Below are 26100 nucleotides of genomic sequence, written 5' to 3' on the forward strand. Positions count from 1 at the left end.
TGAAGCCCCTTTTGCGCCAAGAGACGTCAGGGGCATGGCAACTGAAAGAACTTGGGTAACACAGCAGCAGATGTAATCGGGATTGCCAAGCGCTGCTAATTGGACTAAGGTGCAAGGTAGTTCATCTACACTCCCGAGCGTCCCTCAAACCTCAAAGTCTCTTGTCTGGCTGTGTAGTTTCAATTACAATCTCCATCTGCCAACGACTCGGCCAGAGTCTCTACACGATGCTACGCCAAAGCAGCCGCTTGACTCGGCATATCCCCCCGTCCATCCCCAGCAGGCTGGGGCGCAGCAGCGCGCGACAGTTATGCAGGCCCCGGTTTTCCACTCAGGCACCTCGACGACAAACCGGTACGTTCGTTTACTGATACTATCGTACTATTTGCTTTGTACTCATCTCAGCGTCTCTCTTTGGTGTTTGGGAGATGCTCGTGCGATTCATGGTTGCAATTGGGGTCAATGGCTGTTTGAAAATGCACACATTGTACTACCACCAGGCGTCTCAAGTTTGTGTACAATCGGCAACCTCGTAACCGAGCAGCCCGTGGCTTTATGTACATATAGTCTTGTCTTGGAGTCGCTGCGAAATGTCTAAATAGTACAAGATACAGTGCCCAATTTCAATCAAACTAACACTATTCATAGACGAGGGATTCCCACAGTCAACGTTCTCACAGTCATCCTCTCATAGTCGTCATGATGCGGGCAAGGAATCTCTACTCAAGAAGATGGGCGAAAGTGCCGCTACCACATTTGCCTCCATCTTCGTCCTTGCCTTCGGATTTGCTGCTGCCGGCTACATTTACCATAAGAGCTACAAAATGCTCGTCTTGAAGAAAATGACGCGCGCATTCGAACCAGGCGACCCAGTTCTCGACCTGGCGACAACCGCAAAGGAAGTGCCTCGAACAGTGGCTCCCGAGGATGAGCACTGGGTCCAACGCCCTGAACAGGAGCATGTGGACAGAATCATTGACGGTAGAGAATCCGGCCATTACTATCTCTTTATGGGAGAAAAGGGAACTGGCAAAAGCAGCATGCTCATCGAAGCTATGCGTAAGACTGACGGTGATGGCGTGGCCATGTTTGAAGCTCATGCCGACACTGAAATCGTAAGAATACGTCTGGGAAAATGTCTCGACTATGAGTTCCATGAGGACTACATTGGAGGCTACTTCAGCGAACGAGGTCCTCGTGAGACCACTGCTCTGCTTGATATCGAACGAGCCTTGAACAAGCTAGAAAAGGTGGCTATGCTGCTCGTCCAAAAAAGAAGGAAGCCGCTCGTCGTCATTGTGAACCAGCTGCATCTTCTAAGGAACAACGAAGAAGGCAGAGACCTGATTGAGCTTTTCCAGCAGCGCGCTGAACAGTGGGCAGCGGCAAACCTGGTCACGATGGTATTCAACACTGACGATTACTGGGTATACGAGCGGTTGAAGCTCCTAGCCACTCGCATGGAAGTTCTTGCTGTTACTGATTTACCAAAGTCCCAAGCCATCAATGCCCTGCGGAAATACCGTATGCGATATTTCAAGGAGATTCCTAACCACCACGAGCTCGAAGATGTATACGATCGCATCGGCGGCCGCTTAAGCTTTCTGAACCGCGTGGCAAAGAGCAAGGATATGATTCGCACGTGCGAACAGATCAAAGACACCGAGAAGAAGTGGTTTCTCAACCAATGCTGGATCCTTGGCTCAGAGATGGATGATGACGTGATGGATCAGCAGAAATGGGCGGTACGTCTTATATCAACACATCCATCCCAACACTCAGCTTTACGTGAAAGTTCCGCCCAGCTAACAATGCCAATTTCTCACTTAGGCGGCTGCCATGGTCCTTGCTCTGGCACTTGTTGACAAAGAAGAAGAGATGGCCAAAACATACGATCCAGTCGTGGGTCACCTGTTGCCAACATTCCCTTTCCACATAGCCCAGGAGCTCATGACTCGAGCCGACTTCATCCGAGATCTCGATAGTCTGAATCTCTTTACTGTCACCAGCCAAGCAGACGTTCGTGCAAGCAGCGTCCCGATGCACCTCGCCTTCAAGGAGATATGCGCTGAGCCTCGGTTCCGGAAGCACCTGGAAGATACCATTCAGAGAATCTCTGATATTGAGAGCTTGGGTCGTACCCGAGAGCTCGTCGCCAAGGATCTGGTCCTTGGTGGTGAATATGACATTCAGACAACCCGCAAGGGCATCACGGTCAAATTGAAGCAGCCGGAAGAAAACGACGACTAAGCCAAACGGCAGCAATTACTAACAACTCATGCACAAAATCAATTGGTACGAATAAAAGCAGCATTTGATGAGACATGTATCCGACGACGGTTCGAATACAACAAAGGCGACGATAATGGATGAAACGGGCCTTGGAGTTCGTTGCGTTTACACAAAATAGCCATACAACGGCAAGCAATTTCCTTGAGTTTAGACACAAAGAGAGATGCCGGCGACCTACCTTGATGGTCTGGTCAGAGCTGGGAGACTCTACAATATTTCATTTGTCATTTCAGAATTCTTTGTATCATACATATTTGGCATTATTTTTCTATTTAGTTGACTGTATTACCTAGCTTTAGATAATACCCTTTTTTCTGATAATACATTTCTGTTCATACCTCTATTTCTCATTCATGTTTGAGCAGCCCCCATTTAGCAGGGCAATGCAGCATACATGTACTCTCGATTGTGTATTAGCCGGCAAGAGACAAGAAGAGAATATTGGTGGACACTTGTTCTAGATATAGTCCAAATGGGAAAATCTCATAAATATATTGATGTTTTCATCAATGAATTTATGCGTTTATGATTATTTTCTTGCCTCCTATATCCAATTTCCAATTTCCGGTGCGGTCTAGGGTAGTTACAGGGTAGGGCTGTTTGGACTCAATAATCACCCCACTGCAATTTGACTGGTCAGCACACTATCGCCTGCGACCTTGGCATCCCTAACGCGAAAGCTACGCGCTCGTGTACCAATTGTTAAGCTGCCTCACCGACAAGGCACAAACATCGCGGTTGGGCCAAGGCCAGTCACATCCCTCGAAATTCCAAGTCCCATAATATTTTCGGAGCAAGTCGAGACGGCCACGGACAGGGACAAGCACAGCGAAGCTTCATCTGCTCGCCACTCGCTGCTGCTCTCATGCCTGCCAACGCCAAATGGCCCGATTTCCAGCTGGCTTCCAAATTGCGCTATTTCATGGGCTCAAGTGCACCTGATTCGACTCAATCGGAAACGACGCCTTCACAGCTCGATCAAGCAAAACGCGAGCAACTCGAATCTACCCAGGAAGGCGAAGGCGATCAAGATCAGGGAAGCGAGGGATATACTGCCTCAATGGCTGAGATTGATGACGCTCGTGTCGAGGAGATGGAAGATGTCGACAACTACCCTGACGAAGGCGAAACTGCCGATGTCGATGTCGACTTTGGCGATCTCGAAATGTTTGACAGCAACGCGTCACAGCTCCCATTTTCTTCGGGGGCACCCCAATCCTTAAAGTACGAGGAGCCTGAGTTTCCTCCTTCAAGTGATATCGCGAAACGCGCCAAATCTAGCAAGAAGAAAAGCAGGACGTCTGATATCGCTGCCGATGACGACCATCCCAACGCACCCACCTCAAAGCGCAAGAAGTCGAAGAGAAAGTCTTTGCAGCATACCGAAATCACTGAGGATCAGCCTACCGACACAAATCAATTCATATCAAGTGCCCCCACCGCCGCCGAAGATGACGAACGAGGTCCCGATGCGCTTGAAGATGCTACCACCGAGATGGATGCACTGGACTTGGTGCAGGCCCAAGCCTCTCAAAAGAAGAAGAAGAAACGGAAGGGGTCCGACTCCGTGGACGGCAAGCGAAACAAGAAGAGAAAGGGCATTGAAGATGCCCACCCGGCTGCTGAGCAGACGCAAGACGAGACCGAGAACCTGGATGCCAGAAACAATGCCGCCAGTCCCCAACTCGGCACTGCAATTGAGGATGATGTCGCCGATGCCGATGAGCAATTGTCGCCCAGCGTCGCCCGTGCTCGCCGTCGCAGCCAGACGGGAGAGGAAACTCGCTCGAGGGAGAATAGTGTACCTTTCCGAGCTCAAGTTGCCCCCATGGCTCCCATGGCAATTGATTCGCTTCCGCAAGAAGAAGCCTCAAATGGCCAGCGAGAAACATCTGGTGACCACGTAGATGATCGTGATGACGAGGAAATGCTCAACATCGCGCGCGAGGTATGGAGAGAACATAAGAGTAGCCAACATGAAGCGAGCAATGGGGCAAACGAAGCGAACCTTGATCAGAATGCAACCGGTGTCAACGGCTCTGGAGATTCTGCTCAAGCAGAGGACCAGCCAACTGAAAGCCCAGCACGACGGCGATCTACGAGAACAAAGGTGAAGCCCGTGTTGCTTGTGCAGGAGACCAAAACAGAGACGCCTTCCAAGAAGAACCGTCAAGCACTTGGAGAGCTGCCGTCCCCCTCCGCCAACACACCAAAGCCGAGAGCACGGGCTAAGCGTGCTACTAAGAAACAGACGCAGCAGCCCTTGCAGCCCTTGGAAGAGGATGCTGAAAACGCAGAATATGAAGAGCCAGCGGCGAGAACAGGCGATTCGGGAAATTACACGCAAGGACGATTCACAGAAGCCGAATTCGATGGCATTGCCCGCGTTATTGAACAGTTCCGCGACGAATATGGAATGACACAAGCTGAAGTCAATCAGGTAAGGCCCAATTGCACCGTGCCCACCATGTTCAAAACTGGCTTTGCTGGCTGGAATCAAATGACTTACCCTGTATTTTAAAAATAGATGATCCAAGCACCTGGAGGTACAACAGCCGGTGATGCTCATGCACGCCTCTGGTACCGCCTCTTTGAAGTGTGCCCTGACCGCAAGAGACAAAAGGTCATCAACGTTGCTCGCAAAAAGTACCATAATTTTGTTGCACGAGGAACATGGACACCGGAACAAGATGAAGAGCTCTCCCAACTCATTGCCGTGCATGGAAATAAATGGTCTGAAATTGCTGGTCTCATCAACCGCCATCCCGAAGATGTCCGAGATCGGTATCGCAATTACATTGTGTGCGGCCCATACCAACGTAAGGATGTGTGGAGCGAAGAAGAAGAGCAGCTGTTGTCACAAGTTGTCGAAGAGGCAGTGGAGGCTATTGAAGAATTCCGAAAAGAACACCCCAACAATCCTATATACAAGAAAAACATTGAAGACATAATCGACTGGCAAGATATCAGCAAGAATATGGAAAGAAAGCGGAGCCGGCTGCAATGCATCACAAAGTGGAAGGCAATGCAGAATCGCCTTTCTGGGAAGAAGAAGGATAAGAAGTCTGCCTCCGAGAAGAAGCCCGCCTCCGAGAAGAAAAAACGTCCAGAGCCTGCACCTACTGAGATGCCTGTTTCGGACGAGGATATTTCTTCTCAGCTCGATTCAGCTCGTCAACAACTCGCAAGTATGCATGAAGAAGAGCAATACCGTTTGGTGTTGGCAATCCAACAGGCCTCTGTGCTCTTAGACGCTGATATTCCTTGGTCAAAACTCCTTGATAAGAAGTTCCGCGGCCAATGGAGTCTTCACACCCAGGTATTGCTCTGGGACCGTCTGAAACAGACAGTCCCCGGCTGGGAAGCTTTGACAGTACTAGACGTTGCTCAGCACATCATTAACGAATACAACCGAACGGGAGGACTGCCTGAAATCAACGGTAGTGGCTACGATGATGATGAACGAGAGAAGGAAATTCTTCAGCAACTTCGTTTCCGCAACAGGCCAGCACCAGCACCAGCACCGAAAAGTGCCGAGTTTGTCGAGGATTCTGGTGCAGAGGAGACTGGGGCAGCTGAAAACAACAAGGCTGACATAACTATTGATCCAGCTTTGATGGAAGCGCCGCCGCCTTCACCTCCGAAGGCCACGCCCAAACCGAAGAAGAAGACATACTCTAGGAAGGGTAAGTCGAAAAAGGCGACTCTTGACATCCAGGACCCTATCGAAGATAGTGAACCGGCTATACCCTTAGCTGCTGCTGATGAGGGCGAAGAGTCAAATCTCGAGGAAGCGCAGACTCCCCAGATAATGATTCCTAAGAAATTCATGGCGACCAAGGGCAGAAAGGAGGAAAATGGCGTTGCTGCTCTGCCGGCGGAGCCTTACTCAGACAGCGATATGGATGACATGGAAGATCTCCCGGCCAAGATCCTGGCCTAATGCATGCCCCACGATGGCCCTATTTATAATTGCGCAACATTGAGATTTTCACGGATTGGAGGGTTTTCGGGTAATGGTTTGGAATTGAGCATTTGCTATGCTTGAGTGCGGGTATTCATGGATGATAATTGTGGCTGGATGATAAGGCGGTTCGAGTTTGATGAACGTGTACATGTCAAACAAAGAATTGGCTCGATTTGCTTGTAAAAAATGAAGAATTAGGATGTCCACCTGCTCGAATTTGAGTAGGATGCTTTGTGCGAATGAAAGATGCTTAGATGTCAGTAAATGTGAGCTCGATCATTGATTTTCCCGTGTCGCTACAAAGTATGCCGAAGCTCTAGCGAGGGCCGAGATGTGGGGGTAGCTGTTATAATTCACAGATAGAGTTGGTGTTTAGTCATTGAGAGTCCAATTTGGTAGAGTACGTATAATATGAGTATAGAGCTTGAGAATGAAACAAAAAAGACGATACGGTAAATCGGATCTCACATGGTATTGTGAAGTAAACTGCCGATTGATCTGCCATAGTGGGTGCAATGCGTATTCGGGTCTTAGCCATGAAAACCCCCTCAGTTGGCGTCTCTCAGCTTGCGGCCTAGCAGCTGAAACCGCTGTTGCCGAGACTAAGCCCGAGTGTTCTGGCGTCTGCATCTTCTCTCCAATATCGATTGATTTAACTGCTGGTGGGCAGATAAGCGTGGCTTTTGCCATAGCGTGCTCGACTACGAACGATGGCTATGGAGAACATGGAGTCGCGGCGACAGAGAGTTGCTGTGATTGGCCTGGGTATGTCTTTTGCCTTTGCATTTTTCGATCATCAGCATCAGTATATTCACCAGGACCGATTCCTTGACTTTATCGATTCTGTTTGGGATGCAAGAGAGATGCAAAGACAGCTAACGGCTGAACAGGGGCTATGGGGATCGTCGCTGTCAAGAACTTGTTGGAAGAAGGCTTTGATGTGATCGGATTTGAACGCAGCAACTATGTCGGCGGCTTGTGGCACTTTACGGAAGATGAAGAGACTCTGAGCATCATAGAATGTGAGTGGTCATGGCGCTGAGATTCTGACCCTGACATACAGACCGGATAAACGCTTGCATCATTCTTCTCTTTGTTATGGTTCACGATATCGGGCTTGGCTATTGTTCTGACATTTCCCATTTCCATTTCAGCAACTACGGTCAACGTCTCAATTGATCGAGTAAGTCTTGATCAGCGTTTGCTGAACGAATGTCTAGATGCTCTCTTACTGACCTAGTTCGAAATAGGCATCCTTTACCGATTTTCCTTTTCCCATTGGTAAGCGCCGCGCTTTGGCCTTGATTCATGGCCTTGGAAGACATACTTTGCCAAACTGGCAGCTGACATTGACCGCACGATGACAAGGAACCTCGACATTCTGCACTGCAAAAGAGGTGGAGAGCTACTTGGAAGCCTATGTGGAACACTTCGACCTCAGACCCCATTTCTGCCTCTCTACAAGCGTTAGGTCGGTATCTAGAGAAGATGACGACGGAAGATGGAGGCTCGATTTTGAAAATCGGCCGAGCGAGTGGTTTGACAAGATTATTATGGCTACGGGCCCTCATATTAGGCCCATGATGCCCGTGCTTGAAGGCGCTGAGCTGTTTACTGGTCGATTACTTCACTCCAAGGCATTTAAAAGGTGAGCTCGCTGGTATTATCGAGATGGTTGAGCAGAGAGGGTCTAACAGAATCCAGACCTGAAGTCTTTTCTGGGCAGCGAGTTGTCGTCGTGGGGCTTGGAAACACGGGAAGTGATATCGCAGATGCACTGGTTGGCCATGCACCCGAGATTTCGATATCACACCACCATGGCGCCGTTATTGTATGAATCCTTCTTTATTCTTTCGTTCTTCCACCTCATTTGGAAAGTGCTATATATAATGAGCAGAAACTGACTGATCTTTGAAAGATGCCGCGGCTCCTCGACGGGGTAGCAGCCACAAGCCGCATATCGTACAGGTTCATCAACCTGCAAGGAGTCCTCAACAAATTGTTTCCCAAGTTCGCCGAAAGATTATACAACAAGAAAGCTCGACAAATCATGACCGACGCATTTGGAAAGGTCGATCCAGCTTGGGGACTTGACCCAGCCCTCTCGGTTCTGGTGGCCAATCCAGTGATTTCCGACACGCTCATTGCCAACCTTCGATCCAAGGCAGTGGTGTCAATAAAAGGCATTCGAAGGTTTCTTGGTGACCGACAGATAGAGTTGACCTCTGACGAGGTCATTGAAGCCGACGCAGTCATCTGCTGTACGGGATACAAGAATGATTTCAGCCTGCTGGAGAAGGCATATGATCCGTCTTCCATGCCTTCACCCAGCTGGCTACAGGCTCCTGGCTCGAAAAACCGGCCTTATCCACGGCTGTATCAAAACGTCTTCTCTATGAGTGCACCTGATTCTCTGGCCTTCCTCGGCTGTGTCTGGTTCGTCACTGGTGCATTTTGCCTTGCTGATCTTGCTAGCATGTGCATCGCGCAAGTCTGGTCTGGAAAAGCCTCGCTCCCGCCGCGATCGACGATGCAGCAATGGGTAGACAAGCAGGAGAAGAGGATATATACTCTCGCACAGAGCGGAGCTGTGATCCCTACGGCAGTACCTCCAAGTGAATGGCTCTCATGGGCAGATAAAACAGCTGGTACGGGCGTGGAGGAAAATGTGGGCTGGGGATGGAAAGGGTGGATGTTTTGGTGGAGAGAGAGGAAGCTTTGGAAGATGGTTATGGACGGTCCGTTTACTTCGGCTTTTTGGAGGTTGTTTCCTGGGAGGAGGAAGCGCTGGGACGGTGCTAGGGCAGAAATCTTGAGAATAAATAAGGAGGTTGAGGAGAGTAGGGCAAAAGCGAAGCTGGTGGCGGCTGAGAAGGCGATTAAAGAGAAGGAGGCTTGATGAAGGAGATGGTATAATAAGGATATAGTTTTTGCAGCGATGAATGTTGGAGTTGAATACACGAGCGATCCAGAGTAGACATCTCTTACATATTGCCGCATGCACTTTTTGAAGTGTTTAGATAGATTTCAATCATCCATGCCTCTTTCACCGTGCGTGATGATGGCCCATTTTGCTGCGTTTGGTTGTTTTGAGGGTGCGAACATGAGGGCTTCGTTCTTTGTTGATGATTCATGCCCTGAACCCATGTCTGAATGCATCGCTGCCTGCTTGAGTTGGCGCATGTGATGCCTCTTTGCTTTTTACCGAGAACCAGGTAGTAATAAGCACATGACGTTTACTCGCAGTTTATAGCCTTTCCAGATTGAATAAAACTATTCGTATTCCTACTCAATAGGCATCTTTTGCATGCCGATCTCTGGAGTTGAGGCTATAGCCTAGTCTTGTAATCGTAATGCCGCCTAGCAATCTGCCGGCCATGGGTATCGGCACCGAACAAAAGAACGCCGAATTGATGGTGGACAGAAGCTACCGAGTTTCTGTGTAGGCTGATAGCTGAGATCTGATGGCCGGGTGGGGTCGCGAAGCCTTCCGATACCCCTGCGCCTAATTATAGCCGGGTCCAAAGAGCAAAAGAGAGAAAATCTACTCGCTGGCATCATCAAGTTCGCTTCTCTGCTGGTCCATGTCCGAAGTCCTGGAGAAAAAATCCCGCCGCAAACAATCGCCTCGGAACTGCGGCATGGATGGCTAGTTCTCATTCGTGATCGGAGCTTCTACAAGGTCTTCGGGTTTTGCATGGCGACTTGGTCATCTTTCGGTCCATGATTCATTCATTCATTCGTTGTTTTTGACCAACGGCTGCAACTCAAGTCCTAGCGCCAACAAATTGAGGCACGAGTGTGCTCTGTATATATATTCAGACAAAAGACGCAATGCTCAAGATCGAAACTCGAAGCTCCTCACGCATCAATTTCTATCATTCAGCACAGGCGACCTGATTTTCCAATTTCGTTGATTTATCTCTTTCGGCTTGCACAATGGTGTCTGTCGAGGCTCTTTGGAGCGACCTCACTTCGAGGCTGGACGAGAGACAGCAGTCTATTGCTGTCGCCGTCATTGCTACTTTTCTCGTCCTTATTCTCACAACAAAAGCCATCACCGGAAGCTCTACAACGGTGGATGCAAGCGGTAAACACAAAATTCCTGCATCGCCAAGCTACTGGCTCCCGTTCCTCGGACATGCGTTTTCCATGGCTCAAGGCGGCTTTCTGGCCAGCATGCGGAGTCGATTCACAGACGGCATCTTTTCTCTGAAAATGGGCGGCAAGATGCACCACTTCATCTACAAGCCTTCACTGGCTGCGGCACTCTTGAACCTGCACCGCCCGGCTGCTGAGGAGCAAATGCTGGCAAATCGCCTCCTTGGATCTACTTTTGGCGTGAGCAAGAAAGACGCTGCCATTTATAACAAGATATTCCCCGAAGCTCTGGCTCTCTACAAGTATCTTAGCTCTGAGCCGGGGCTTAGCGAGATCACTGGGGGGGCTCTATCGCAAGTGAAGCAAACTATCAATAGTTATGTCACATTCAGCCCGAACCCTATGGATCAAACTGAATGGGAGAAGATGGCGGATGTTGATGTTATTGAAGAGGGCGACAAAGGGGTTCCCACCACTCAAGTCGACCTGATGGAACTGACGAGGAATTATGTCGCAACGACAGCAATTCCAGCCATCTACGGCACTGATTTTGTCGAAAATTTTCCCGAGCTGTGGAAATGGATGTGGATATATAACGAGGCTTTTGTTTTGTTGGCCATGAGCGTTCCTTCTTGGATTCCATGGCCGCGTCTTCAGCGCGGAAAGCTGGCAAGGAGACGCCTTTTGGCATTTCTGTACGAGTTCAACGAAGCCATGGACAAGCATCTAGACGGCGAAGAGGTCGACCCTAAGTGGCAGAATCTGGACAACGTCAGCCAACTGGTCAAGAGCAGGATTGTGCTGTTCAGGGAGCATGGAGTGTCACTCGACGGCCGTGCGTCCTTTGACCTGGCGCTGCTATGGGCTTCGGTTGCGAATTCCAACCCTCTTATCTCGTGGATGCTCTTTGAGCTTTACAGGGATCCTGTGCTCTTGGAACAGGTTCGTGAAGAGATTGCGCCATATGTCAAGGCCGTGCAGCCAAAGAACGAGTTTGGATCTGCAGTCTGGGTGCCGCCGGTGCTGGAAGACATGGATATCGACGGACTAATAACCAAATGCCCGCTCCTTAAGGCCTCGTACATTGAAACTATGAGGGTTTACTCTTGCGGATGGGCCATGAAGATGATGTACAGCGATACTGTGCTGGAAGCAAGAGGGAAAGGCGGAGAGTCCTTCTTGTTGAAGAAGGGGACTTACGCACACGTCCCTCAAGAGCTGCACCAGTTTGATCCGCAATACTTTTCAAACCCGACTGAGTGGCAAGCGGAGAGGCATGTGCGCGAAACAGTGGATGAAAGCGGCAACAAGGTCCTTACAGCAGAACTGGGGACGATGCGGCCATATGGTGAGTGTTTCGCTTCCCCTTCAGCGCTTTGCCTTTTAACTCCTTTTACTAACCTTTTTACAAATAGGTGGCGGTATAAAGATGTGCAAAGGAAGGCAATTTGCGCTGCGGGAGATGTTGCTATATGCAGCCGCCATCATCACATTTTACGATATGCAGCCGCCAAAGGGAGGATCATGGAGCGAGCCTCAGACGAGGAAACTTGTTGCGAACAAGCATCCGAAGAAGCCGCTCAAGGTATGGATTAAGCGGAGAGAGCTGCCGGTCGAAGGTGAGGAAAAGCGAAGATAGATGAACAAAGAGACATAATTCGACAAGTTTCATAGTATTTGTGTCTGTAATTCTGGGTCATCTTGGCCATCCAGGTTGTGTGAAGCTGTAAGTGATGATGCTGTAGCTGAACCCTGATGGATCTTTTGTCAGCAAGTGATTCGTCGGAAATAAGACAACAGCTCTCAGTGATCCTCATCCGCTGGTGCAATGATAACAAACAATCAAACAAACAGCTAGACTAGACTCTCCATACGGAGCACTCTTACTTATCTCGATCTCACCAATCTGCGCATGTATTTCCGTCCAACGTCGGCAAGGCGGACATTCCACTGAAACCAACTCCGTCTCCAGTGGACCGGCCGTGATGCCTCAGGTGTGAAGGATGACACCATAGCGTCGCCGGCTCGCGAACCGGAGCCGAGCTTCAAAACGCCGGGACCAAACGTCGATATTTCATATCTCTGCGCCAATTTGTCAGACCTGTTCAATTCTTTGAAACTGCACTTCTTGTGCGACTGTAATCCTCTGAAAGCCCATATTTGGTCTTGCAGCCCCTCGAGAACCGGCACACGTGCGCAATCTCCCCGCCAAAAAGCTGCTGTCGCGGGGGACTTTCGTCTGAGCCGCGTGAAGCTCTCCCTCCCCTCCAGCAAACTCGCAAAGCTCTCTCCGGCTTGATTTCTGCAGCTTTTCAAGGATGTTTTCCCTTGAAGGGAGCCTACGACAATGATCCCCCGAATTCTGCCTCGCGTGCCGCTGGCCTGCCCGCGATGCAGCGTCGCAAAGGCACATAGCCTCCCGCCGTGGCTCCCGCAAAGGCCGATTGCTTCTTCTCTCCAACTCCAACGACCCCTCCGGACTTCGGCGGTATCTCGCCGTGAGCAAGCGCCGTCGCCTATCCCCGAATCGCTGAAACCTCCCCCGACGAGCTCGAAAACATCTCCTGCCGAGACGACTATAGCTGCTGCTGCTGCTGCCAAAGATGCTGCTGCCAAAGATGCTGCTGCCAAGGGCGCTGCTGGTGCGAAGAAGCCCAAGCCCAACAATGATCCTCTTGCGAGTGTGGACAAGTCTGCGACGGAGCAGCGCAAGGCCGACTGGGCCATTATGAAGGAAATGTCGCGATATCTGTGGCCTAAGGGCGACGTGGGTACAAAAGTCCGCGTGGGCCTTGCCGTCGCTCTTTTGATCGGCGCAAAGGTCCTCAACGTACAGGTGCCCTTTTATTTCAAGAGCATTGTCGATTCGATGAACATTGATATTGCCGCTGTCGGCGGCACTGCGACGACAGTAGCGGGTGCTATGATTATCGCATACGGAGCTACCAGAATAGGCGCTACATTGTTTCAGGAACTGCGAAATGCCGTCTTTGCGTCGGTTGCGCAAAAGGCGATTCGCGGCGTGGCTCGGAATGTCTTCAACCATCTCTTGCGACTCGACTTGAGCTTTCACCTTTCCAAGCAGACAGGTGGGTTGACGCGAGCCATGGATCGTGGTACAAAGGGCATCAGCTTCCTCCTTACGAGCATGGTCTTCCATATTCTTCCGACGGCACTGGAAATCAGCATGGTTTGCGGCATCCTTACATGGCAGTATGGAGTCAAGTTCGCAGCGGTAACGGCACTGACTATGGTTGGATATACGGCTTTCACAATCTGGACGACGGCTTGGAGGACAAAGTTTCGCAGACAGGCCAATGCCGCCGACAACCGAGCTTCGACCGTGGCAGTGGACTCGCTTATCAACTACGAGGCTGTCAAGTACTTCAACAACGAGAAATTTGAGGTTTCGCGCTATGACAAGGCTTTGAGAGAATACGAGAAGAGCTCCATCAAGGTGGCCACCTCTCTGGCCTTCCTCAACAGCGGTCAAAATGTCATCTTTTCTACGGCCTTGACTGCTATGATGTACTTTGCCGCTGAGGGAGTCGCTGCGGGAACTCTGACTGTCGGAGATCTTGTCATGGTGAACCAGCTTGTCTTCCAGCTATCCGTCCCGCTAAACTTTCTCGGCTCAGTGTATCGCGAATTGCGACAGTCTCTCTTGGATATGGAGACGCTGTTCAATTTGCAGAAGGTCAACGTCAACATTGTGGAAAAGCCAACTGCGAAGCCTCTAGCTCTGATCAAGGGTGGAGAAATCAAATTTGAAAATGTCAGCTTCGGATATCACCCCGAGAGGCCCATCCTGAACAATTTGACCGTCACCATTCCTGCTGGAAAGAAGGTTGCTGTTGTTGGTCCCAGTGGCTGTGGTAAATCTACCCTCCTAAGGCTTTTGTTCAGATACTACGATGTCCAGGGTGGTCGTATCCTTATTGACGACCAGGATGTTCGCGACGTCACTGTTGATTCCTTGCGCCGGGCCATCGGTGTGGTGCCTCAGGATACTCCCCTCTTCAATGACACCGTCGAACACAACATCCGCTATGGTCAGATTGATGCTTCTCACGACCAAGTTATCGCAGCCGCAAAGCGAGCCCGCATTCACGACATCATCGAAAAGTTCCCAGAAGGCTACCAGACTAAGGTTGGCGAGCGAGGCATGATGATTTCTGGTGGCGAGAAGCAGAGGCTGGCCATGAGCAGATTGCTCCTCAAAGACCCTCCGTTGTTGTTCTTTGACGAGGCAACCAGCGCGCTTGATACACACACTGAACAGGCCTTGATGATGAACATCAACGGCATTCTTCGTGAGAAGGGGCGCACGAGTGTCTTTGTGGCCCATAGGCTACGAACTATCTTTGACTCTGACTTGATTATTGTGCTGAAGGAGGGACATGTTGCCGAGATGGGCACGCATAGAGAGTTGATTGACCGTGCTGGTGTTTACGCCGAGCTCTGGAGTGGTAAGTCTTTGTTTGTATAAATCTTCTTGACGAAATCATTTACTGACAATGTCTGTAGCCCAAGAGACCATGTTTAGCGAAGATGGTACGGAGACAAAGGAGGCGAAGGCCGAGGAGGAAGCAGAGGAGGCGAACGAAGAGAATAATGAGAAGAAGACGAATTAGACCTTTGCTTTCGTAATTGGAAATTGACGAGGTAGCTGGACATATGTATGATAATGATATGCCAGCATGTACTCGTATATGTATATGTAAAATGATACCTTAATCATCTTGCTCGATGGGCACACACTGGCATTCGTAGCTGCTTTTTGGTCGAAAGAAGGATTGATTGCATTCGTTGCTTGCGTGTTGTTCGCTAGGTCGGGGCTTCTCTTGTTCGTCATGCGGTCCTCGATTTGGTTGTGATGGTCCTGACCTATATCCTCCTCTTCCTATGGCATCAGCCGTTAGACCTTGCCGTCTCTTGTGTGTACTAAACATCGATATCTTGTAGAATCGGCCGTCGATCGGGTGCTGAAATAATGTTAGGTTGCTTGTGATGAGCTCTATGTATTCACCAAAATGTCAGCGATGTGTACAATTCCCCATTTTGTTCCATCACACTTTCTTTGTACAACGTATCTTGGTTCAATGTCGATGCTGGTGAAAGCACATATTTGTTGTGTACTGAGCTGGTAGCTGTCTGCTGAAAGTGGAAAATCGTGATCGACTTTGAACGAGACTCTTATCTTTTGCCATGGCGTGTCACTACTCTTCAGTTGCATGGCTAATGCTTGTCAATTGTAGGATATTTCTCGAAATCTCGATACTCTGTATTCTCTATCTTCATAATGGCGTTATCATCATTCGACCCATATTTAACATCTTGGCATCATAATCTAGAATGACATACTCTAGAATAACTTGTGGAAATAGCAAATCCCAGACGATGGGAATATTGCGGAAACCAAAAACCAGACCATCATTCATCTGTAGAATCCTCACTGTTAGTTGCCGTGCTCCTAACCAGCTTTTCTAGTGACTCTGCAGCTTTTTGTCCACCTCCCGAGTCCCTAAGCTCTTTGCCCAAAAGTTTCGCGTTCAATGAATAGCTCTCGTCTGAGAGGACCTTTGTGGCAGCTGTTTTGACTTGGCTGAGTGTAGGATTGTCCGTTCTAAGGTCGATACCGGCACCGCACCAAGTTACTCGAGCGGCTGTGTCCTTTTTGTCTTCCGATTGACCGGCGCAAAGAAGAGGAACTCCATGAGACAGTGCCTGAGTTATGCTTCCATAGCCACCATTGGTGATCAACAGACTTAACCGCGGGAGTAGGAGATAGTAAGGTAGCCAGTCTGCATAACGGACATTAGCGGAGAATCCCACTTGTGCCTCGATCGTTTGTGAGTGTGGCGACACTACGATGAGGAGAAGTGTCGAGTCGTCCTTGAGCGCCTGAACTGAAGGTATGATTAACGAAGTAGGATCCGTAGCAAGTGTTCCTTGCGTAATTCCAACCACTCGTGAATGCGACACTACATCTCCCCACCAAGAGGGAAGCTGTACCTCTGCATTTGGGTCTATACACACCAGGGGGCCGACGTAGGTTATCTTCTTGTGATGCTCTGAGTTGGGATCCAGAGAAAACTCGAGGGTAGAGCATGAAGCTTGAATGTGAAGATGGGGGCTGTATTGAAAGGACTCTGGTGGTTCTCCATATGGAAGCATTTTTAATCCAAGTTTGAGTCTCTGCTCATTAAGCACGGGAGCCAAGAACAAAGGGAGTAGAACCCATTTGTTAACGAGCTGTAAGATTCCATTCAGAGCCAGACCTGGCCACGAAGTAGGAGGCCACATTCCCGACACCGGCAGAGGAGCTGCAGCTCCTGAAGTGTAGAATGGAATAACCCCAAGAGTGGCATATACGGGGATTTCGCCAAGTTCGTAGAGAGCGCGGGCGCCACCAGGGAAGACATCGACAAAGAGTGCGTCGGCGGCGAAGTCGGCCAGAATAGCTCGATAATCGGCAACTTGAGCCAGGAGACGCATTGCGTGTCGACGAAATTGGCGGTCGAGAAGGCCTGTAGAATTCTCGCTCTTAAACGATGCATCAATTACGGCGATGGCTCGAGTCTCAACAAAGGTTGCTCCAGTGGTTTGGACGCGATGCTTGTGTTCCGCACTGGCCAACCAAACAACTTCGTGGCCGCGATGCACGAGGGCTTGGGCTACGGCCTGCATTGGGTAGACATGGCCTGCTGGGAAATGAGAATGAAGAAGAAACTTCATCGCGGCTGTTAAAGAGTGCCCGAGTCGAGAAACTCGACGGGCTTGAGAGGCGTGGTTTCTGGGGCACTTTGGTGTATAGGCTACGTTCGCGGGGCTTTGGTGGTGTTTTTGGCTGCTGATGATTGATGGTGCTGATGCGTGAAAGATGGGCGTTGAAGAAAGCTGAGCACAACAACAGTCTAAATAGCAAACAAATTGAAACCAACCAGGTCTATTTGACTACCCTAAATTTCAAAGTATGACAGTAATTTCTGCTCAGCAGCTGCTTGGAAGACTTCGTTGCGAAATAATCACTCTTGATGCATTTGACTGGCTACCCTACTGTAGAAAACAGAATTGTGGCAATGGTATAGAAGAGAAACCCTGGCAGAGCTGAGGCTGGAATCAAGTTATGTCTAACATAGTTGGATTGTCTAGGGAAATATTTCTTCTCAAGGGAATAGCTTGAGGGTATTTGCCTTCGCTTTCTCCTCTTCCGAAGATGAATGCTTACAAGGGTCACCCCGTGTGGTCTATTCTAGCCTACCAAGAATGACGCTGAACAAACATGACAGTAGCTAAACCGCGCTCTGAATACTAACGAATTAAAGAAAATATCTGTTTATTTGTTGTTTTCAAGCTGCTCCACCGCGAAATATCATAAACGAAGACCCGTTATTTCCCAAAATCGTTCGTAATCAGTCGACGCTTGCCGTCCAGCAGACGAATAGATTTGGATCGAAGATCAGATGTTATACGCAGAGAAATAGGTCGTAAGAGATTGATACTTGAGAGGTTTTGAATAGACATTAAATATACTAATCTAGTCATCTACAAATGCAAAGCCTTCTCTATTGCTGCTGTGACAGTGCGCACAGGGGACTGAAAGCAAATTCATGTCTACAGTTGATGAGCTATGATGCCTTCTTTGCGTGAGCGGAGAGAAAAATCAAGGCCCTGGTCCCAATAGACCTCCAGTGGCCCTAGATCCCCCAATATTCCCACACGTACGATCATTTCCAAGCTCTTCGCTGTTCCAATAGCCGCCAGAATGTGTGACGACGAAGGCACAGTTTCCTCGCACCGGATGACCTTGGCCTCGATAGGTGTCCTGTCACGTCGGATGCTGTGTCGCCAAACGAGGTAGCGCCACGCGAGGAAGGGAGAATTTTGTGCTCGTTCCTAAATTGTTGCCAAAAGGCAGGGTATTTGCTGGAGACTGGGCGAAATAGAGTAGTCTTTCCTATTTTCTCTGAAGCTCTCAATCGAGGATCAGCAAAGATCTCTTCAATCACCTTCAACGAGGGCACTGTTCGACAGTCAAAGTTGGTTAGGCTATTGGATACGCGAAAAAAAGTCGCAACAGAAATGGGATCACAAAGACTCACTTGTTCCGATTCAAGAGTAGGAGACCCTCTGCCGAAAGGTCAAAGACCATTAGCAAGCCTGTCCCCGGTGAAGTTTTTGGTCATTTCCTGCACAATCTCTTGTTGGAACGAATGTTGGGGGAGCATCGGAACTTTCGACTCGTAATAATTTTGGATCTATTGCCACCAACATAAGCATTAGCACCATTCAATGTTGGCAGATGGTGGGCAGTGAACAAACCTTTGACCGATTCTTTTGACGCAACATCGGAAGTGGCCCAAGGAGAGTCAAAGAAACAACTTGCTATTCAGAAGCAAGATTTTGGCGAAAGGGGGGGGGAAACAACACAGAGGGATCCCAGAGGGAACGCTCAAAGGCCGAGAAGAGATTACGAGAAAGGTTCAGACAGACGATGTGCAAATAGGACGGCATTGGGAGGGTCGTATATGGTGCAGAATAGTTGAGCAAAAGCAAGAGGAACGAAGTGACGGCAGAGAAAGAAGCCTCGATACGAAGAGGAGGAGGAAGAGAGAAACTCAGAGGCGAACGCTGCTGCGTAGAGAGATGACAACAAGGAAAATAAAAAGAGACAGAGAAAATCACACTGAATTCGAATTGGGGATCAAATTTTGGTAGGAGGTGCTACAGAAGGGGGCCTTAGGGGAGATAGAGCCTGTGGGGAGACAGGATAGAAGAACACTTGCCTAACCTCTGATTTACCACAAGATTGTTTGCAAACAATTGCAAAGCCATACTAGCGGAGAGTTGGAGAGACGAATTAGTAGAATATGAGACTGTTGTGCAAGTTCTATCGAGATTATTGAACAAATTAATTGGGTTGGCCCTGTTGCCAATGGGGAGAGCAAACGGTGCCAGACAGAGCACAGCGACACTCCACCAAAACTCCCCGAGCACCGCTCCATCGTGATATCAAGATGCCAACAGTTGATGCAGAGCAAAATAGAAGTAGACTGGCATATAGTACATGGGCATGATTCCAGGCAAAAGTACAGTGATATTACGATTGGTGATATTCAGGGGCTACAATCTCAGGGGACAAATACAAATTGTATTTGACGAAGAAGACAACTACACAAAATCAAGATGCATCATCATCAACATCAAGACTGAGGATTGAGATGTGCCAATTGCTGGAGTCCCCTGCACTACACATCCAGAGGGGTGCCGCGGGGGGCTCACCACCAACTGAACAGCCTCCTCGAGGCCAAGGAATCCCAAAGAACACCATGGATGGAATATCAACACACCATCACAACTCGAGTACCAGAGTACTTGCTGCAAACAAACCGGATCTCTCCAATCATAATTCGAATCACAGAAAAACAAAACAAATCGACGTCATTGCCTTCACTTCGTTGCCAGATCAGTGACTGCAGCCTGAGGAGCTCACGTGAGGAGTGATCTGGGGGGGCCCCCCACCAACTACTTAAACCTCTCCTCTCCCCCTCCAACCCTTTCTTTCTTTTTCCTCTTTTCTTCTTCATGCACAGCCCGCCTCGGGGACAAGACTCGTCTTGACTTGTCTTGACTTGTCTTGTCCTCGAGGCGGATCTTCTCACGGAGGTCGGTGCTTCTACCCGATGATTCAAATGCAAGGGTGGCGCTTTGCATGGGAGATCCCAACAAGTTCGGCATACGCGCACTTCGGTCTGCTAGCCTTTCTGAGGGAATTGTCTGATTCACTAAGTGCAATGGAACCCTACTTCTACGGAAGTCAGTAAGACGCTTGGTGATGATGATCTCCCACACATGAGGGTACACTTTTTTTTTTTTTTTTTCATTGAGTTCGAGGCTATACGCCTTGACTTGAAGAAGAAATTCTCACTTGGAAATCTGGCTTGCTGGCAGCAGCTACTGGCGTTGTTGTGTTTTGATGGTGGTGATGTTTTGAGTAGAGGAGTTGATGCAGCACAGCTCTCTTGACGACTGGATTTGCTTTGTAGATAGAGAACAGGCATAGAGTACGATGCTAGATAGCTGAGATACTCAATGGTAGAGATATGAAGAAAATTGCATTTGCTGTTGTCTGTATTGCCGTTCGAGCCACGAAGGACATTATGGCACTTGGAAATGGCGAAGCCCAAAACCAAAATCCGCTCCGCCCATCTCCTCAATCTCCTTGGGCAAAGACAAAGACAAAGACACTGTTATTTCTAGAGCTAAGAGAAGGATACTTCCAAAGAGATCTGACGGTCATTACGATAAGTATTTTCATTCCTCTTCACCACCATGCTTCGACGACAGCACCATCTTTGGTGCTTCTCTGTACCAGTCAGACGACCGAGCCACCCAGAATTACCGTTACAGTCTTCGAGATTCGGGTAGAGCTACAAACGCGGTTCAAGATCAAGATAGCTAAATATTTCTCCGGCTATTTGTAGATCCCCTAGATCCAAACGACGGCGTGGCGATGCGGCGATGCGGCGATGCGGCTTCTCTGTCGACCAAGCCGACCAAGGGCAGGTGGAAGACTTGAGACGGATATGGACGTTTCCAAGCGCCAAAAAGATGGCCACGAGTCGAGGGAGAAGGAAGAGTCGCTGGGGAGATGGAGGCCAGCATTAGCCTTTGCGATAGCTTCACTGGTTGGAGTCAAACTACGTTGCTCCTGCTCTCTACCGCTAGATCACTAGGCACCAAATGCCAGGTTCGAGGATATTCTTATTATGTTTGCGTCATCGACACCTCGGTTCAATATTTTTCTCCGCTGTCCATGTTTCTGGCTTCCACCTGTAGAATTTTGACAAATCCTTCCGCTGGCCATGGCCATGACTGCTAATTTTCAAGGTTTCATATCACAATCGTCTCCTCGGTAGGCGTAATACGAGATCGGAGAGTAGGCTCAGATAAAAAACTGCCGCTTGGGCACAGACATAGAAAAGAGAGCGTGGAACGGAAGTTTGGCTGTGAGGCTCCAGAGGCAAGATGACTAGATGCTCAAGGATCAAGCTCTACGAATTACTGAGTAGTAGGGTCCTCTAGATTGTCAATCTATTCACTCGAGCGAATCTATCTATCTCGAAGATAACTTCTCAGAAGAGGACGTGGTAGAATGGCGAATTTGAGCCGACATTTCCACAGCTTCAGGAAGATAACGCGAAAATTATTGCCAAAGGAGGGCAAAGGGAGCCCAGTCAACAAATCCAGCTTCGTTCCTCTCACAGCATGGAGACTGGAACATATTACGTTGCCCATACATTCTCCAGCATAGATACAATCTCCCCCCCCCCCCCCCCCCGGTTACAATTTCTAGAGATTTTGGTGTTGAGAAAAATTGTAGACAGAGAGAAATGTTATTAAGCTGCGACCCAGGTGAGAGTTCTTTCGTCGATCGGGAATTTCGCGGTGAATCTTGGAGGATTTCATCTTCGTTTATGGAGCAATCGGATCGATGTTGTATTTGTCGCTGGGTTCGGAAGATGGAGTCTTTGGTCTGGTCGGGCGGGGACTTCGCAGGATCTAAGAAACTATCTAGAAACCAAGACATCAGTATCCAAGCTGGAGCAGGGGAAGGAAAAGTGATAAGGCAGTCAGGAAAATAGGCCAGGGGCACAACACAATCAAGAGCAGGCCCTCTTGGCTGTATTGGAAACGTTGAGAGGCTTTCCAAGGTTCAAAGTGGTGCAACAAGCCTCTCCCAAATCTTGGAGAACCGGGAATCCTCTCTCGTATCCTCTCCGACTTGAGGGCATGCGCTTTGTAGAGCTTGGAGCCTCCCTGTAGCTGTGCGATCAGATCAGTAGGGCGGGCAGAACCTATTTGTAGGTAGGTAATGTTGAAACATTGCAGAAATTTTGGCACAAAGAAAAGATTGGGAGTACCTGTTTGACGAAGTTCGTGGATTTTACCAAAGCGACCGTGGCTACAGCGAGACAGCCGGACAAAGAAAACTACGTCGCTGTTGAAACAACGCGGAAAAGAAAAATATGGGAGAAAAGAAATCGTTCAAAACGTCTGCTTCTATGCCATGATCCTAGCTACCTGTCCTACTTTGAGCAATGTTCAAAACAGTGCATCGTCACGTATTCCAAGGCCTACATACGACGAAAAGGGTGAATGGGAAACGGTTGGTATTCTATTTCTGTCCATGGGCCTGTTTTGAACCACAAAGAACCCCAGAGTCTAGTCCATGAAGAAGTCTGAAACGATGGTGCAATACGACTGGGCAACCAAATTTTCCCCGAAAATCCTCCTGCCAAAAGAAAATGGCAACTGTGTTCACAATCTTTTTGATGCTGCAACGGTTCGTGGGGTTTTCCTTGTTCTGTCGTCTTGCAAGTGTCGCTATCTCGTATCAAAGAAAGAAAAAAACCGTGCTTCTGTTCATCATGTTCCGATATGAGACCGCCACCAGCAAAAAACTATCCAGCCCTTAAAAATCCTCTTCCTCCATGGGTTCCCCTATTTCGTCTCCTTCGGGATACGTCTCCACTAGGAGGGTCGTGGTATGCATCTCTTCAAGAGATAGTCGGCCGAAAACATTTCGGTTCGGTTTCACCTTCATGAGGATCAGCTGTCGAATTTTGACGACAATACCGTCGTTTCTGGTGACTCGCAAAGTTGACAAAAACTGAAGATGGATGCACCCATCCACCTCCGTCTCGTCATCCTCGACTACGTCTTCCGCCTCTCGTTCGACTTGGCTGGCCTCCATACTTCTTTGCTAAAGAAGCAAAATTTGATCTGCCGCCGAGACCGGCTCGTCGTCATCATAAAAAAACTCGGTCGATGTATTAATCATACGCGAGATAGAGAAAGGGCGTAGCCGGAAAGCTGTGATCGAGTCGAATACTCTAAAAAACTCTCGGAGGAAGATTCGGCCTGGCGAGTCTGTTGGAAGATTCTCTGCGGATAGCGAAAACACACCAAGAGAAGCCATGGTGTTTACTTGCGTGAGATTCGTAGTCGCCTTCTCGATGGTTATGAAAGATGGTTATAAGGGAATTGCGACTTGAAGTTGTTGCGCAGGAGAAAATGCGTTTTGAGGTTGCGTTTATTTCAGAGCGTCAGTTGCTGTCGAATATTGAGTACGATACAGCTGATCAGCAAGTGACAAGAGTCCACAGTCCTTATCCCATTGAAGGAATAAGTTCGTATTCAGACATGTAGAGGTGCAAACGCCGGGATACGCCCACAATATCTAACCAAGCAATTCATTCGGATGGTTTCTATTCTAACAATGAGATTTGAATCGGATTTTCTACATGCCTGGTCATGATCCATTTCACGGTCTAGACGGCGATTGTTGGCTTCATTGGGTTGACAACATAGCCCATGCAGCAAATACACGAAGGATGGGATATAGAGATCGAATCTGGAATAACTGGATGTATATTGAACAGGATAAGAGTTTTTTGTATGAGAAACACAGCCTCATCGCCTACCTTTGTTCCCCTTGAGAACACGAATATATTCAGACCGTTAGATTTGCAAGCGATGGACATGCTATTCCTCTAGACTTTGGAAGCCCGACCATGTTGAGTGTAATCGTTACATGCCAAACTATTATCTCTGGGCAGAGCAACCATAGGCTGAATACAGCAAGCATCTATCGCATTGAGTGGAATAATAAACCCACGATCCTAGGCCCCGAGTCTCGATTGACAGAGCTAGTGGAAATGGGCAAACGAACTGTAAATAACAGGTAGATGACTGTGAGTTTCTGGAAACATGCTTGAATCGGCATTGAACCCAAAGACTCAATGCGCAGTATGTCACTTGGACAGCCTGCAGAAAATAGGACGGGGCGGTTCGTTGCTGTCTCTCAAGCAACGACACGCTTTCACATTCGAAACGCGCTTCAGAGTGTGGACGCAAAGCGCTGCAATTTTGCTTCTAACAAAACAGCCCGCATTCGGTAAATTCCATGCAAAACTCTATTAATCTTACTGGCGATTCCTTTTTAGCATTTTCTGCGGTCGCTAATTGTTGACATCTTCATCATGACAGGTGGATGACATCACATGCCAATGCTGGTCGTATTTCTAGACAGCTTCCAGCAATTACTTCAGTGGTACGCAACTTACCTTCCCATCGCCCAAAACAATCCAAGCATTTGAGACTGATCGAAAGTATTCTAAAATGGCAGATAAAACCACGGATCAGGATGAAAGCCAACAAGTTTCGGCTGGCGACAAGCACAAAACCGAGATGGAAAATCCAGATGCGAAGCGAACCAAGATCAAGACGGAAACGTCTCTCGATGAAGCCAATGAAGATGGGAATGGGGAAAAACAAAGCGCTCATCAAGACGTGAAGCAAGAGCCTGAAGATTCCAAGACTGATGTTAAATCTGAAGATGACGCCACGTCTACGTCCAAATCAGACACAGACACTCCCTCAAGCATTCTCGAAAAGGGTATCATCTATTTCTTCATGCGAGGACGTGTGGACGTCGACAAACCAGAGGAAGTGGGAGACATTGCGAGAACGTTTATGATTCTGAGGCCAATTCCACACGACGCAAAGCTGAGCGAGGGGCCACTTTCGGATGCTGGAAACTCGCGAATCCTCATTCTGCCAAAGAAAGTGCTTCCAACCAGTGGCAGAGATCGTTTCATGGCGTTTGTAGAGAAGTCTGGGGCATCGTATGATGAAATCAAGGGCCAGTTCCTCGCTGGTGAGGAGTACGAGACCAAGACAAAAGGCACCAGGCACACTCCAGCAGCCACACCAATAGGCGAAGGTGTCTACGCCATGACGACCACTGGCCGAGCGAGCCATCTTGCGTACATGATTACCATTCCAGAGAAGCTCGGCGAGGTACAGAAAGACCTTGGAGTGAAAGAACAAGGAAGCTTCATCATCAGCACCAAGAACCCAAAGTATCCAGCGCCGGCTTCTGCCCGTCTTCCCAAAGGACCAGAGTACCCCAAAGAGTAGGCGCTAATCATTTTATTCTCCGATGACAAATGAATGCTAATCTAGCTATGCAGGATCCTTGAGGAATTTCGAGACTTGAGGTGGATTCCATCTCGGCCGAATCACCTTGACCACGACAATGCCCAAGTTCTGCTTATTGGAGAGTCATCTGGAATCAAGAAAGCCCTAGAGGTTCAAGACGACGAAAAGGCACCCAAACAAGAGCCTCTGGAGGAGATGGAGGAACTGGAAGAGAAAGACCTGAAACGAATGCACCAGCTATCGAGAGATCACTCTGAAGCAATCTACGCGGACTTGAAGGTTCATGCAGAGGACTACCCAAAGCTGCAAACTACCTTTTAGAAGGGGTTGAGATAATTGCGCAATGACTTTGGTTGTTTGCTTAGTCGAGAGGAAGCCTCAGCGCATGCATGCTATCGTGATGATATTGGAACTTCAAGGTTACGAGGCATGGATTTGCAACCACGCGATGAGTCTGAGGAATATTGCCCATGTATGTTTCTAAGAATGTCTCCGGATATCTCTATTGAGTCTTGAAAATCATGTATCTTACAGAGCTCGGATGTATCACCTAATGCTCAACACATCAAAGGACTCGGCAACTCCCGCGAATACGATAGCCGCGGGGAGCAACACTCAGATTTGCCCGGTGCTGATATTATCAAATGCAGAGGTAGATGGGGTGATAGGCTATAGCGATGGGAGATGGATAGCCATTAATTTGTCTTTGTGACTCTTCAATCAAGAGATCC

The 26100-nt window shown here is 48.8% G+C and overlaps 8 protein-coding genes across 8 annotated transcripts; 6 read left to right on the forward strand and 2 right to left on the reverse strand.

Moving 5' to 3' along the window:
* The first annotated feature begins 31 nt into the window (after positions 1–31).
* V8C40DRAFT_242372 (ATP-binding protein) lies at positions 32–2709 on the forward strand. The gene is made up of 3 exons (XM_083215203.1): positions 32–354; positions 649–1745; positions 1831–2709. Exons 1-3 carry the CDS (start codon positions 228–230, stop codon positions 2248–2250), a joined length of 1644 nt encoding a protein of 547 aa, XP_083074086.1. The 5' UTR covers positions 32–227; the 3' UTR covers positions 2251–2709.
* Positions 2710–3022: 313 nt separating this feature from the next.
* On the forward strand, positions 3023–6648 carry V8C40DRAFT_242373 (uncharacterized protein). Its single transcript, XM_083215204.1, has 2 exons — positions 3023–4732; positions 4820–6648. The coding sequence occupies exons 1-2, from the start codon at positions 3158–3160 to the stop codon at positions 6233–6235; spliced, it is 2991 nt and encodes a 996-aa protein (XP_083074087.1). The 5' UTR covers positions 3023–3157; the 3' UTR covers positions 6236–6648.
* Positions 6649–6678: 30 nt separating this feature from the next.
* Positions 6679–9301, forward strand: V8C40DRAFT_242375 (flavin monooxygenase-like protein). The gene is made up of 7 exons (XM_083215205.1): positions 6679–7024; positions 7150–7281; positions 7414–7442; positions 7510–7540; positions 7628–7907; positions 7964–8090; positions 8178–9301. Exons 1-7 carry the CDS (start codon positions 6970–6972, stop codon positions 9156–9158), a joined length of 1635 nt encoding a protein of 544 aa, XP_083074088.1. The 5' UTR covers positions 6679–6969; the 3' UTR covers positions 9159–9301.
* Positions 9302–9818: 517 nt separating this feature from the next.
* On the forward strand, positions 9819–12023 carry V8C40DRAFT_242378 (cytochrome P450). Its single transcript, XM_083215206.1, has 2 exons — positions 9819–11708; positions 11776–12023. The coding sequence occupies exons 1-2, from the start codon at positions 10199–10201 to the stop codon at positions 11997–11999; spliced, it is 1734 nt and encodes a 577-aa protein (XP_083074089.1). The 5' UTR covers positions 9819–10198; the 3' UTR covers positions 12000–12023.
* Positions 12024–12442: 419 nt separating this feature from the next.
* V8C40DRAFT_201333 (ATP-binding cassette Fe/S cluster precursor transporter ATM1) lies at positions 12443–15044 on the forward strand. The gene is made up of 2 exons (XM_083211984.1): positions 12443–14829; positions 14888–15044. The coding sequence occupies exons 1-2, from the start codon at positions 12708–12710 to the stop codon at positions 14992–14994; spliced, it is 2229 nt and encodes a 742-aa protein (XP_083074090.1). The 5' UTR covers positions 12443–12707; the 3' UTR covers positions 14995–15044.
* Positions 15045–15793: 749 nt separating this feature from the next.
* Positions 15794–17050, reverse strand: V8C40DRAFT_274274 (glycosyltransferase family 1 protein; the record flags this gene model as incomplete). The annotated part of the gene is made up of 1 exon (XM_083220588.1): positions 15794–17050. One exon carries the CDS (start codon positions 17048–17050, stop codon positions 15794–15796), a length of 1257 nt encoding a protein of 418 aa, XP_083074091.1.
* A 5731-nt stretch (positions 17051–22781) lies between these two features.
* On the reverse strand, positions 22782–23345 carry V8C40DRAFT_286633 (uncharacterized protein; the record flags this gene model as incomplete). Its single annotated transcript, XM_083222550.1, has 2 exons — positions 22782–23129; positions 23259–23345. 2 exons carry the CDS (start codon positions 23343–23345, stop codon positions 22839–22841), a joined length of 378 nt encoding a protein of 125 aa, XP_083074092.1. The 3' UTR covers positions 22782–22838.
* A 1152-nt stretch (positions 23346–24497) lies between these two features.
* V8C40DRAFT_242384 (uncharacterized protein) lies at positions 24498–26077 on the forward strand. Its single transcript, XM_083215207.1, has 2 exons — positions 24498–25344; positions 25402–26077. Exons 1-2 carry the CDS (start codon positions 24548–24550, stop codon positions 25688–25690), a joined length of 1086 nt encoding a protein of 361 aa, XP_083074093.1. The 5' UTR covers positions 24498–24547; the 3' UTR covers positions 25691–26077.
* The last annotated feature ends 23 nt before the right edge of the window (positions 26078–26100 follow it).

This window comes from Trichoderma camerunense (genome assembly GCF_050948025.1).
Source record: "Trichoderma camerunense strain CBS 138272 chromosome Unknown V8C40scaffold_7, whole genome shotgun sequence".
NCBI classification, from domain to species: Eukaryota; Fungi; Ascomycota; class Sordariomycetes; order Hypocreales; family Hypocreaceae; genus Trichoderma; species Trichoderma camerunense.

Excerpts from the sequence above, each read along its gene's own strand:
- V8C40DRAFT_242372 (XM_083215203.1), top strand. The coding sequence starts at position 228 with ATGCTACGCCAAAGCAGCCGCTTGACTCGGCATATCCCCCCGTCCATC. Across the intron at positions 355-648 it reads GGCACCTCGACGACAAACCG|ACGAGGGATTCCCACAGTCA; the intron begins GTACGTTCGTTT and ends CACTATTCATAG. Across the intron at positions 1,746-1,830 it reads TGGATCAGCAGAAATGGGCG|GCGGCTGCCATGGTCCTTGC; the intron begins GTACGTCTTATA and ends TTTCTCACTTAG.
- V8C40DRAFT_242373 (XM_083215204.1), top strand. The coding sequence starts at position 3,158 with ATGCCTGCCAACGCCAAATGGCCCGATTTCCAGCTGGCTTCCAAATTG. Across the intron at positions 4,733-4,819 it reads CACAAGCTGAAGTCAATCAG|ATGATCCAAGCACCTGGAGG; the intron begins GTAAGGCCCAAT and ends TTTTAAAAATAG.
- V8C40DRAFT_242375 (XM_083215205.1), top strand. The coding sequence starts at position 6,970 with ATGGCTATGGAGAACATGGAGTCGCGGCGACAGAGAGTTGCTGTGATT. Across the intron at positions 7,443-7,509 it reads TCAACGTCTCAATTGATCGA|GCATCCTTTACCGATTTTCC; the intron begins GTAAGTCTTGAT and ends AGTTCGAAATAG. Across the intron at positions 8,091-8,177 it reads ACCACCATGGCGCCGTTATT|ATGCCGCGGCTCCTCGACGG; the intron begins GTATGAATCCTT and ends GATCTTTGAAAG.
- V8C40DRAFT_242378 (XM_083215206.1), top strand. The coding sequence starts at position 10,199 with ATGGTGTCTGTCGAGGCTCTTTGGAGCGACCTCACTTCGAGGCTGGAC. Across the intron at positions 11,709-11,775 it reads GGGGACGATGCGGCCATATG|GTGGCGGTATAAAGATGTGC; the intron begins GTGAGTGTTTCG and ends TTTTACAAATAG.
- V8C40DRAFT_201333 (XM_083211984.1), top strand. The coding sequence starts at position 12,708 with ATGATCCCCCGAATTCTGCCTCGCGTGCCGCTGGCCTGCCCGCGATGC. Across the intron at positions 14,830-14,887 it reads TTACGCCGAGCTCTGGAGTG|CCCAAGAGACCATGTTTAGC; the intron begins GTAAGTCTTTGT and ends CAATGTCTGTAG.
- V8C40DRAFT_242384 (XM_083215207.1), top strand. The coding sequence starts at position 24,548 with ATGGCAGATAAAACCACGGATCAGGATGAAAGCCAACAAGTTTCGGCT. Across the intron at positions 25,345-25,401 it reads GGACCAGAGTACCCCAAAGA|GATCCTTGAGGAATTTCGAG; the intron begins GTAGGCGCTAAT and ends CTAGCTATGCAG.